A 12,510-nucleotide genomic window follows, 5' to 3' on the forward strand; every position below is an offset into this window, starting at 1 on the left:
CATATCTAGTGTGACATTAGTACTCTATTGTCCTATAGTTCTATGATCATTCAGTTCTGTCAGTCTGATCATCCCTGCAGGGCAATAAGCTCTTAGCAGTAGGGAACTTCAGCAATTAGAATCTCTAATGACAAACACATTTTAGAAGGAAACTTAGAGTCTAGTTACCTTGTCTAACTTCTTTATTTTATAGATGCAGTTTAGTTTTACACAGCTACAGAATAGTGACAAACCCAAACCCATCATCTAGATTCTTCCTATTGTTTCACATGCTGTGATACTGCACTGGGTATGCAATATGCTAATGACTCATACTTAAATTTTTTCAGTTTTTGTTTTGTTCAATGCTAAGCCGTGTATCTAGACAACTATCCAACATACAGGATGTGCCCAGCAAGTATTTGCTCATTTTGAACCTGTGATGCAAGACTAATTCCTTAGAAGTTAATCAGAATTCAGAGGATCATTATAATAGTAATCCCCTATACACCTAGAGAAAGTGTATAGTTTCAAGGTGCTTTCACATTTAAATGAGCCCATTTGCTCCCTCTGAGGTAGACATGGCAGGAATTATTAGTCTATTTTAACAGATGCAGGAAACTGAGCCTCTGAGAAGTTAAAAAGCAAGGTCCCTTTATTAGTATGTAGTAGAGCTGATACCAATATTCATGTTTTTTTACTTCCACTTCAATACTATTTCCATTATTCCATGTTGCTTCTTCAGCTTTGCTATTCCGCTTCTAGGTATAGCAGTTTCATTCATGGAGTGAGTCTGAATATTCACAATAAATAGGTAAATAAACAAATAGGTAGATCATATACTTGTGTTCAAAGAAGTGATTTTGCTCTTTTAAAAATCCACTATTGGGGCACCTGGGTGATTGGTTAAACAAAGGATTCTTGGCTTCTGCTCAGATCATGATCTCAAAGTCACGAGATTGAGCTCCATGTCAGGCTCTGCTCTCAGTGAAGTGTTTGCTTGAGGTTCTCTCCTTCTGCCCTTCCTGCCCATGTTCTCCCTCTAAGATAAATAAACCTTTTAAAAAATCCATCATTAAAGGTACTTCTATTCTACTTCTGATTAGATAAAGCCTACAGATTATCACCATTTTTCTTTCTTTTTAAGATTTTATTTATTTATTTAACACAGAGAAAGAGAAAATGAGATAGAGGACAAGAAGGGGTAGTGGCAGGCAGAAGGAGAGGGAGAAGCAGCCTCCCTGAGCAGGGAACCCAATATGGGGCTTGATCCCAGGACCCTGAGATCATGAGCCACAGGCAGATGTTTAACCGACTGAGTCACCCAGGCACCCCAGATTATCACCATTCTTGATTATTATGAGGCCTGTTATTTCCCTGAGGGAGGAAAGAAGGTTACCATCTGTATGTTTTGGAACAAGGGAGATAGCACTTTTGAGAACATGACTTCCTGTACAGATCTCTTACACTTCTTGTACAGCTGGGCCCTTATAAAACTAGGTCTTCAAAGAGAAACAAGTAACTTCTTGTCCTTGGCCTGACCTCATCAGAGAGGGGCTGTGCACACTGGCTTTCTTCAAGATCAAATGCACCGGAGAGCTACTTAAAATATTTTGATTGAATTCTCTTACCGCAAAGACTTTGGTACAGATTTCACCCTGGGTTTTAGGTATTAGGACGATTTCTGATCCTAATCGGAACACTGCAGAAACCAAAAAGAATCTAAACATATTAGCCATCTTCTTTGGATTTCAATTTCCACTAAAAGCTCAGAGTGTTGACTCAAAAAATAGCCCAAACTAAAGTCCTACATCTTCACAACAGGGGCACAAACTCAAATGCCTACCAGATGCCAGGCAAATAAAGCAAAGCTCACTGTTAGTAAACAAAGAGTAATGGAGTCTATAATGAACTATAGTACATTAACAGTTGCTTTCAGTTCCAACCACCAGTTGCTTTGTGAGAATGTGAGTTAAAAGTTAACAGACCTCCTTAAAAAAAAAAAAGGCTGTAAATCTGCATTGTTAAAATGTGAAATCTGGTTTTAAATAGCTAATTCAAATATGCAAGGCTGTTGCAAGACGTGGGTAGCCAGCCAGAGTTTGACTTTTCTTTATGGAGTAGGTCTCCTGTGCCATATGAGAGAATGATAACAAATGTGCCACTTTCAAGTCAAATGTAGTATAAGATCTATGCTTTTTTCGGTCAATCTGGATATTGCTGGAGAAATGGAAAAACTCCGTGAGTTAATAGAATGCGCCTTAGCTAGGAGTTTGGGGGTATCTGTTTCAAGAGGTAACTGGGTAAATGTGTCCACCACATACTTTGGGAAGTATGTGGTGGGGAATAAAAATCCCCTTAGCTAGGTATTCAGGCAAACTCATCTTCTCTGGAGTATCTGGGAAACCCTTATGTATACTCAAGTATGGGGAGGGGGACAATAACCTCCAGGAGTATCGGGAGAACAGTTTACAAGAAATTATGAGGATAGACAGGTATTAGCGGGAAGTACACACAGCTGAACCCCAGTCAGGTAGTCTCTTCAGGGTTAGTCTCTTCAGTGTTGGGAGGGAGAAGGCAATAACCTCTCCTCCGGCGCCACCTTCGGGCGCTTCTTGCTCACCATTGCCGAGCGGCCGTCAACTTCACCGATCTCCATCTTAACGCTTTCTGCGCAGGCGCCCTAGCGCCCCAGGGTAGGGTTAAGGGCAGAGTCCCGCCTCCGACCACGCCCCCACTCATAAGCACCCCCCCACCACCACCACCACGCCCCTCTTCTCAGGAGCCCGCCAACTGCCCCTCCCGCCTTGGTTTCCCAAAGCAGTCCTGTAGCTGTTGGCATGGCTCTAAATTCCTGACGCTGGGGAATACAGATGAAATACTCAGACCCTGCCTTTGGGTAGATCACAGACTTTTGAGGAGGACAAACAAGTAAATTATAACTTTTAAGTGCTGTGTGAAGGGGTTCAGGGTTGGTTGGGTCCTAAAGGCTGCCATGAAGTAGCAGAACCTAGGCGGCATGGAAAAGCCCGCAGGCCATTCCAGGAAGGGGGAACAGAACGTGCAAAGGCACAGAAGGGTAGGAGTGCAGTGTGTGTGTAGGGTTGGAACTACAGGGAAGAGCTTTAGAACAGCTAGCTACAGGATGAATGGTAGGGGGGTGTCTGCACTGTCCTGGAGGATCTTAGAATTTCAGCCCAAAGGCTATAATAGGTAACTACTGAATAGTTTTAACAGGAGAGAGACTTACCAGAGTATGTGAAGAGGGCTGGGGCAGAACGGAGGCAGGTGATTATCACAGTAATATCCAAATAAGAGGAACTAAAAGCCACTATTCCATTTATGATACTGGGAACTGAGGTAAGACAGTGGATTCAACAGGTAAGTTTAAGGCAGAAATGACAGAGCACAAATGGCTTCCAGAAGAAGTAGGAAGTTTTAAAAATGGCTGGGGAACTGAATTGTAAGGATTTATTTAGCAAGCAAATGGGAATGACGAACTGGAAGTCTGGAGTTAATTCCCTATCCTATGCTCCCACTCAGCTCCCACCTTACAAGGGTTAAGAAACTAGGTAAGCACTTTTTTGAGTCAGCTTCTCTGATCTCCCTGCCAGGAGGCCTCATTTTACCTTGTTTCTTCCAATATAGGAAGAGACTTTTTACTCCAGCTTTATTTCCTTGAATCTTCACAAATGAAAGTTCAATTTCTACTCTTAGGCCTATTCCTTTGCCCTGTACATGACAGCCTCAGCCCTCTAGCAATCCCCAGAAATTACCTTGTCCTCACAACATGGACTAGTTTATACTACTAGCACATGACATCTCCTACTCTTCTGGACCTTCTGCAGGAAGCTGACACCTTGGGTCCCCACGACTCTGTTACTGGATTGGTAGTCTCAGGTCAAGGCCAAGATGCTAGCCCACATTACCTGCTTTACTGCTTGGTGCTTACCCAGAGCTGTTTTATTTTGTTGGGGAGAATAGGCAGCAAAGAGTCAGGTAAGAAATTTACCATTATACAGGCTTACACAGGATAGTTATTTTTATAGCTTTCCACACCTTAACAGAATTACCGGACCCCAGAGGCTGCTCTAAGATAATTTATTACAGACGAGCCAAAAATGTCCTGTGACAATGGCACATACAGTAATTAACAACAGCAAAGATGCTTAGTTTCTTGTTACATGTAATGGCTGGTACAACTGTGGATAACACCGAGTCCTCAGGAGGTCCAGGAGGCTGCTACCAAGGATATCCAAGAACCATGTCACTTCTCTGATCAAGGGCTGAGAAGTTCATATGACCTTCTAAAAGAATTTGTCTTTGACTTCCCAAGGAATGTTGATGGCCCCTCCATCTAGCCTGTACAGAGGGATCATAGTCCAAGCTCCTTCTGTAGGGTTGAACATCTGTGAGGCAAACAGCAGCTGACCTAGATGAAAGGGAGTGAGGCCAAAGACTAGATTCCTTCTGCAAAGGAGAGGACAACCAGAAGGTAGTAGCCATAGGTGAAGAGGACTCCTTCTAGACTGATTTCTACAATTTTTGGCTTTGTTCAGAGTCTATCCAAGAAGAAAATACAGCCCTCTTTCCTGGATCCTTCAACTAGCCCTCAGGTGCACACACACAGGAATAGCCTCTCATGTTCTGAAACATCATTGTTCCCCTTCCTACAGGAGTGAAGGAGGGGGACTCCTGGGCAGGTGGCCTACAGTGCTAGGGTTTCAAAGAATATTCTGCTCAGGGCTCTGAAGTATCATATGAACCTCATTCTACTCATGACATATTTGGGGGAAAAGATTAGCACAGCTCATTTCTAGAAGGTATCTTGTTCAGTCTCAAAGCCATGTTTTCATGGAGCCACACACAACCAGTGGATCCTGCTCAAGGGAGACTCTAAATTCTCTTCTGTACATTCCTGCCCTGGCCATACTCCAATCCAGACTATAGGGCTCAGCAACACCTTGAGGCTCAACTGACTATTTAGCTAACCAGATACATGCTCCAGGCTCTCTAAACTTGTTCTTCTAATGATTGATATGTATGGGTCTAGCTGGATAAGGTGTGGCATGGAGAGGGGTGTCTACAAAGAATGGCTGATACTCTCAGAAATGTCTATCCCTCCCTTTATGGAAAACTTCTCTATGCAGTAATACCCACAGCCCAGCTCCTAGCACCATAGACCTGCTGGCCAAGGATTCGTGACCCCTTCTGTGAAAAGCCATACTTTCATCACCTCAATTTTTCCTTTAATATCCTCAAACTGAAGGAGTCAGCCTCTCAACTATGAGGACCTTAAGCTGGCTACATAGTAACTCTCACTGGCACTGATTTGTGGAACTGATGCCATGTGGTTGGCACAGGAACCTAGGTGCTCAGCTCTCCTCTTCTATGGAACGAGACTCCGATTTGAGCTTCACAAACTCTCGAGCCACTTCGTCATTGCTCCTCTGAGATAGAATCCGGAGAATAGTCATGCCTGTCTCATCCATGTGGATCTTCCGGCCCAAGGGGCACCAGCAAGCACAGCTGCCTTTGGCTGCCACATCCCTCAGAGGCATCACAGCCAGCCCCAAAACACGATCCTCACGGGCAAAGCAGTAATCCTTCACACATATTTGCAACTCATAGGCTTCTGGTCCCTCTTCATTTCCCAGGAGGCTGTGAGCATAGGGTGGGTGGAAGGGAGGAGGCCAGAGCTGAAAGAGTCTTCAGATGAATTTACCCCAGCCACCATCCAATCCATTCCCTCCTCTTCCCTCCCAAGTCTTACCTCCCAGCTCACCCCCACCCCAGAGTCCTAGAGGTCCCCTACCCCGTAACTCACAAGTGAAATGTCTCATTGTACTTGGGGGCCCAGTTGTTGCTCTTTGATTTGGTTGTGAACTTCCTCTTCTTGTCACTTTGGTGTGGGCCAACCATGGTCACTTCCACAAAGGGCCGGAACATACCTGCTGTCTGCCACTTGAGGTCATTGGCTGCTACCACTGCCCGAACAAAGGAAGCCTGTGAGGGATCCCACCATGTGTTCCCAGTTCTTGAGCCCCCTGGTGGCAATCCCCTTGGAGGAAGGCTAAGTTGGAGGACTGAGATAAAACAGCCCGTGCCTTCAACTGATGAGGCTAGTGCATAAGAAACGGTCTACAACTCGTAAGTCTGTGCCACTCACCTTTCACTGTGACTTTGTGCTCCCCAGTTCCAGGATGTGTAAACAAGTCCACCTGAATGGACACTTCTCCCACAGGATCATCTACACCAGACCCTGAAGGACAGATGGACAGTTGGTCCCTCACTGAAGAACACTAAGACTTTAGGCCTAATTATCCCAGGTAAAACTGAGGAGTTAGGAGGCCACCACCTTATATCCTAAAGTCTGAAGCAATCACCCAAAGTAGTCATGGGGAAGTAAGCAATGGGAGAAGGGAAAGCAAGGGGATAAAGAATGCAGTTGTGTATTAAAATACATTAAGGTGACGACATCTTAGGTGAAATGTTCCAAAAATGCACTGGGAACCTCTCAGGTGCCCCAAACCTCTCTTATCTCCCAGGCTGAAGAATTTTTCATTGAAAGGTTTTAGAGAAAAGGACAGCATTACCACCTTGTATTTTTGTCTGGGAATTATGGCCACCCCACAGTGTCTCAATGGAACAATGAGGGTCCCTTCTAGCCAAAGGCAATACTCTCCACTCTCCCACCTATCCTTGGATTCCGGGACGTCCCTGGTTGGGAGGCTGCCCTGCTCAGACTTTGTCCTGTTCACACCCAGACCCCTCCACAAGTCCCAGTCTCTGGCCAGTTTGTAGGCTCCCCTCAGCAGAGGTCTCACTATTTTGATAAAATACGGTACACTGCACCCCAGATAAAACTCTGTCCTCAGGTGGAGGGGTGGGGGAATCCTGAGGACAGAACTACTGTCAACCCCTTCTCAGACTGTATGAATACAACACTCATCTCTGAGACTTGGGATAGAGCTTCTGAACTTTGACACATAGTTCCCCTACTGCTAGCCTAAGCAGCAGCTCATTCTAGTTCATAGGGAACAGTGTTAGCCTATGTTAGATTCACATGTGCAAGGTATACAACATACCCTTTTCCGGCCGAATGTCCTCATTAGCTGTAAACCTAATACCTTTCCCATCATGCACTGAGTGAGAACAGGCAAGTCAAGAAGTAGTAGCAGCAGCAGGACAGAGAAAGAATAATCAGTTAGAGGTCTAAGGTGTTAACAGCCATCTGGAGCAACTCTACACATATCTTGAGGGATCACAGAGCTGAGGTGGAGAGAGAAGTCAAAGAGCTGGGGTCAATGCCTCAGTGCTCCAAATTAGACTTCATGGGTCAAGGATCAACCAGATCATGGGGGAAAAGCAAAAGAACATACAGAGAGAAGGTATTTGAGACCATCAGGCCAGGAAAGAGAGATGTTGTAGGCTTTAATTTCCTAGGCCTTAAATGATAAAACAATGGGTACGAAAGGTATACACACACACCTGGATCCTCCCTGCAGTACCCGCCGTTGCTCTTATCACATACGTGCCCATTTCAGCCCTTCCTCATCTTTACATCTAGCTTAAAGTTCAGGATTTCTAAAAAGTCTTTCTAGATTAACTCAGATCCTCCCTGATGTTAAGGTCTTTCCATGTACAGATCTTTAAAAGATCTCCCTGCCCCCTTGAGCAAGGCTCATAACTCCTTTGCTCTCTCTTCTTCCCATCCTGAACTTGAAATAAGAACAGGTGTGGAAAATGGAGCAGTGCTACAAGTCCCTTGCATCTTTTCACCTTCTATCAACTCTAGTCTAACTGCTTAGATCCCTCTTCCCCTTCAGGTCAGCTCTGTGCTCTGAATCCACAGCCTAGGAAAGCCTAAATTCTCCCACTCCCGCCATCGGATTCACTCGGCATCACACCCACGGTTCCCCAGATGAAATAATAAATGTGCCTGAAAGTCTTTTCTGGGAGGGCCCTGATCCAGGGCTAGGGGCTGAATTTCAGTCTGAACCATCTCTAGGTAGATTTGTTTTGTTTATAGAGGCACCTGCCTAAAGACAGGGAGGGGTTCTAAGGACTGGAAGTCACTGGGAGAAAACCAGCTACCTGGGTCCCTACGCATAAATGAGCATCACCCATGAGGCTGGAACCTCAGCTATGCACAGAGCCCCAAGATCCACATCCTCTCTTCAACTGCTCCCACAGTTTGCCTCTCCTAGTCCTTTTTCTCATCCACACTAGACAATCTGTAGTCTTTTGCTTTCTCTCTCCAGGACAACTTCCAACAAGATTCCCAAAGCTATGAGTTTTCACGAGTGTCTCAATCACTCATTCTCCAGGCTTCCTGACAGATACTTCCTAACAGACAGGGTGCACTCCTTGATAAACATGCACTAGCTCAGCAATGTCTGAAAGAAGAATCTCAGGCACATTTCCCAGGTTCCTGTCATTTTCCTGTCTGGTATGGGTATGGTGTGGGGGTGAGTACTGGGGTCCCTCAAGAAATCCTGGGATCTGAGTTTGATAGGCTCTCTGGAGAAGTACCTGGATCCTTCCTAAGGACTGGAAGCTAGTGACTCCCTAGAGGCAGAAATGTATCAAGGAATGGAGATAGGGACCCAAAGCCCTTGGGCCTTACCTTGGGCAGTCTGTGAGCGCACAAAGGTTTTGATGAGTGTGTCGGTGGTCTGCGTGTACAGAGATAGGGCATAGCGTAGGGACTGCAGATCTGGGCTCTTCTCCAGGAAGGTTTTCTTCAGCCCATTACCTCCTGCATGAAAATATTGCTGAAAGACAAAAGAATACCTGCTATAGCCTCCTCCCCTTATAAAGAGGCAGCTTTCCACACTGTCCTCAGAGAAAATCCTATCTGAGCAGAAGCTCAATGAAGATGCCAAAAGAGGATGATGAGGACAATAAGCCATTCAATAGACAACAAGATCGGGAATACAATGCAGAGTCACAATCTCTCAGGTGAAGAGTTACTATTTGTGTAGGAGCAGTGAAGGATGGCAACATTCCTGGATGCGGGTCTTTGAAGTATGGATCTATCCAGACAAGCAAAGATATGGAATAGAAGCATTTCAGGCAGAGAACTGCCAGAAGTGCTCTTTTACCCTTCTGAACTCTTATTAGAGAACATTATCCTCCCATAATTCTCCCAACTGCCCCATATCACAGTTTACGTGTACCTGCCTTATTGTAGCCTTACCAAATATAAGCATCTTAAAGCTAGGAACTATATCTGATTTTCTCTGTATCCTTCATGCACAGCATCCTGTGCACATGTTGGCTGGCTGAATGAAGGAATGTGTAGTAGAAAGCCCAAATAAATTTATATATAAGTGGAAGAAGGAAATTTCTGCCAGATCTGGGGTATGAGGACCTGAAAGATTGATTCCCAGTGGAAAATATTCAGGAATGGCAATGAGGAACTAAGTAGACTGAACTATACTCAAAACCCAGGAATAAGTGCTCTGGGTCTGTGGTAAGTCATCTGAGACCATAAAGGAGGTAACTTTTGGTTGCTCCCAAGCAGAAATATGGATATAACAGAGAAAGTAACAAACATAAAAAATCACTCTCTTCTGGATGTGGGGTGGCAAGAGCCCAGGGGACATCAGTTTGGCAGAGTGGAACACCAGGAACATGAAGTATGACTGGAGAAGAGGCAGGTCTCCACCTTGATGGTGTCCAGAGCAAGGTCAAGGACGGCACACTGCTTTGGAGTGAGACTCCGGGTTTCCTCTCGTACCATGTGGTCCTGAAACCCCAGAGAAAGCAATAGCATCAGGACAGCTTGGGGCTGCCATGACAGTCTTTCCCCATCTGCCAGCTTATATTACATATTCCTCTCATTCTTTTCCTCTTCCATCTCCAAAGCTCAAATATTCTTCCTCCTAGCATCCTGTCACCCCCAGCCTCAAAAGGACCCTATACATCCACAGTACCTTGAGTTTGGAAAGATGGCTCAGCTCCTTGGCAGCGGTGAAGATTAGCTGGGTGCCCTGGGCAGAGAGGGGATCGGTCAAAAGCAGAGGACTCCAAACTTGATCAGGAAGTGTGGAGCAAGATAGAGGAGACAGCAGGAGGAAGTGGAAGGGAAGCGTCCTTACCGTCTGGTCAGTGAGTGGAGGCAGAACAATCATCCTTTCCATTGTGTTCATCACCACCCGCCAGAGCTCCTTTAGTACACGCTTCAGGACTGTCTTCTCACACACAGTGGCAAAGAGTGTGAGGCTGTGGGCCCATGTAACAGGTAAGACTAGAGCTAGAATTTGAGAGCCCCTTTCCCTGAGAGGCTTCTCCATGTGATTGCCTCTGCCTTGCCTGTCCCACAGGACAGCTGAGTGCTGTACTCACTTGCCATCCAGGAAGTCCATGAGAGGCCGGAGCACACTATCTGCATCCTGAGCCACTGAAGCCCTGGCGTTGGGGGATGCATTCCCTGGGCCCCGAACCTGGCCCAGGATGTCAGCCATTTGTCGAACACACTCATCAATCCGCACCTGAAAACTACACATGTGCCCGCAGTGCAGCCCTCCCCTGCCCAAACACGCACTGTCCTTGGAGCAACACCAGCTACTCAGTCCCATTCCAGCATACTCCTGGTGCAGCTCCAACAGGGACAGCCAACAGGAGGAGAGGAAAGATCCACATGCCTGCAGCTGGATGGAGGGTGTGGGGCAGGGGCTTTGGGACTGGCCAGGAGCCATACCTGGCTCTTATGGCTGTATGCTTGGGGCCACTGACCTGTTTCCAAATACCATGCTGAGTTCATCCAAAACTGTATTCAGTTTCACCTGCAACTCCTTCAAACTGTCTGCAGCTTCAGGGTCCAACTGTATCCACAGAAAGTATGCTTGGCTGAGCTGGTTTTTGTACACTTTTCTTCCCTCCTGCACCCCTTAAACCCTCCCTCAGAAGGCCTTTACCCCAGTGTCTATTTAAATCCCTCAGCTTAAACCAGCCCAGACTCTAAGCTAAACTGCTGGCGTATACCTAGTCAGGAGATGGTAGAGTTCTATGGCCAGGTAGCTAAGAAACAAAAGGAAAGTACAGCAACCCCACACCCTGACACCTACCTCCTTGCCTCCCATGGCCTCAAACATTTTCTCCAGCTGGACCCTCAGTTGCTGCATGTTGTTCATCAGGATGCAGGGCTTTGGGGAAGATGGAGCTGTTAAGTCTTGACTTCTTTTGGCACAGGACCTATCAGACTAAGGTATCTCTCTCATACGACTCCAAAAATGACACGGAATTTACAACACATATATGCATCTCTTCCTAAGTACTGAGATCTGGAACCAATTCAGACAGTTCTCCTTGAACGAAGACTAGGAGCAAACGTTTCCATTTTTAAGCAGGTTGGTGGGCCTCAGGTGTTCATGGCACTATTCTTTTAACTTTTTGAATGTCTTAATTTTTTTTTTTTTTAAGAAAGATTAAGTAGGGAGAAGGGGGTGGGATTATGGACATTGGGGAGGGTATGTGCTTTGGTGAGTGCTGTGAAGTGTGTAAACCTGGTGATTCAGACCTGTACCCCTGGGGATAAAAATATATGTTTATAAAAAATTAAAAATTAAAAAAAAAAAAAGAAAGATTAAGTAAAGCTCTAGCTTAGTAGAAAATTAAGTACCAAATGGAGGTTCAGACGAACTCCTAGTCCAGTTCTTCTTATTTTGTGTCATAATCTCAAAAGAAGCCCTACTGGAATCAAGTCAGGAGCATCACCCCCACCCTCGGTCCGAGGATAGCCTCAAAAGCAAGGATTCAGATGTCTTCCACTCTCTTCTCTAGGCTCCCAGGACCTGACCCTCACCATTTTCTCCTTTGTGCAATAATCTGGGAAGCTCTTTGATAAGATGTTTGCATATTGCATCAGCACCTTCCCGATGGTCTGAAAACAAAAAAGAAAAAGAGAAAAGGAAAGGCAAGGGAACGCTTAGCTTTCCCTACACAGATCTTGCCTGAGATCATACCTGTCATCCCAGAACAACAATAGGGAGGTAGAGCGGAATCTCATAGTAAGGGACAAAGTTCCCTCTCAACCCCAGAAACACACCAAGATAAACCCACCAGTCTGCCCCAGACACAAGCAAATGAGAACGGGGTAACTTTACTGGAAGGCCACCACAGAGGAGAATTGAGCTCAGGCCTGTGATGAGGCGGTGAGCATAGTAAAGGCAAATGGAAGGGAAAAGGGAGGGTTATGGTCACCTTAGCAAATCTTCTCATGTAGTGGGCAAGGATGCTGGGGTCTGGGCATTCCAGCTTCCGGATGATTTCAAAGCTCTGGTTTAGCTGTGTGAAGACGTCCACCACAGAGCAGGAAAAGAGTGCATGCTCTGATGTCTGCTGGAACTAAGAAAAACCAACAATAGGATTGTCATCTTCAGCCACTATCTTTTCCCAAGTGTGTAGGGTTCAAAAGGGCTCCTGCTGCCTAGCAGGGGAGGCTCTTTGGCCTTCCTTATGAACTCCACAGGGAAGAAACTAAAGCCCTGGAACCTTTTTTTTTTTTTTTTTTTAAGATTTTAT

General features: G+C 45.7%; 2 protein-coding genes across 10 annotated transcripts in view; both read right to left on the minus strand.

Moving 5' to 3' along the window:
• Positions 1-2,692, minus strand: part of LOC131812640 (phospholipid-transporting ATPase FetA-like) — a 115,570-nt gene extending 112,878 nt beyond the window's left edge. Inside the window, exon 1 of the mRNA XM_059142437.1 lies at positions 2,603-2,692. The gene's annotated coding sequence lies outside the window, so the exon portion shown is untranslated. The remainder of the gene's footprint in view (positions 1-2,602) is intronic.
• A 1,374-nt stretch (positions 2,693-4,066) lies between these two features.
• Positions 4,067-12,510, minus strand: part of UNC13B (unc-13 homolog B) — a 244,963-nt gene continuing 236,519 nt past the window's right edge. For all 9 annotated transcript variants that reach the window (XM_059142422.1, XM_059142421.1, XM_059142424.1 and 6 more), the window contains 12 exons: positions 12,190-12,333; positions 11,792-11,869; positions 11,055-11,132; positions 10,723-10,811; positions 10,333-10,485; positions 10,086-10,209; positions 9,921-9,977; positions 9,653-9,733; positions 8,609-8,756; positions 6,149-6,241; positions 5,807-5,966; positions 4,067-5,640 (listed from right to left, as the gene is read on the minus strand). In XM_059142422.1, the coding sequence (XP_058998405.1) occupies positions 5,355-5,640; positions 5,807-5,966; positions 6,149-6,241; positions 8,609-8,756; positions 9,653-9,733; positions 9,921-9,977; positions 10,086-10,209; positions 10,333-10,485; positions 10,723-10,811; positions 11,055-11,132; positions 11,792-11,869; positions 12,190-12,333 (1,491 nt within the window). In that variant the 3' untranslated portion in view covers positions 4,067-5,354. The remainder of the gene's footprint in view (positions 5,641-5,806; positions 5,967-6,148; positions 6,242-8,608; positions 8,757-9,652; positions 9,734-9,920; positions 9,978-10,085; positions 10,210-10,332; positions 10,486-10,722; positions 10,812-11,054; positions 11,133-11,791; positions 11,870-12,189; positions 12,334-12,510) is intronic.

This window comes from Mustela lutreola, chromosome 12, assembly GCF_030435805.1.
Source record: "Mustela lutreola isolate mMusLut2 chromosome 12, mMusLut2.pri, whole genome shotgun sequence".
In the NCBI taxonomy this organism is placed as follows: Eukaryota; Metazoa; Chordata; class Mammalia; order Carnivora; family Mustelidae; genus Mustela; species Mustela lutreola.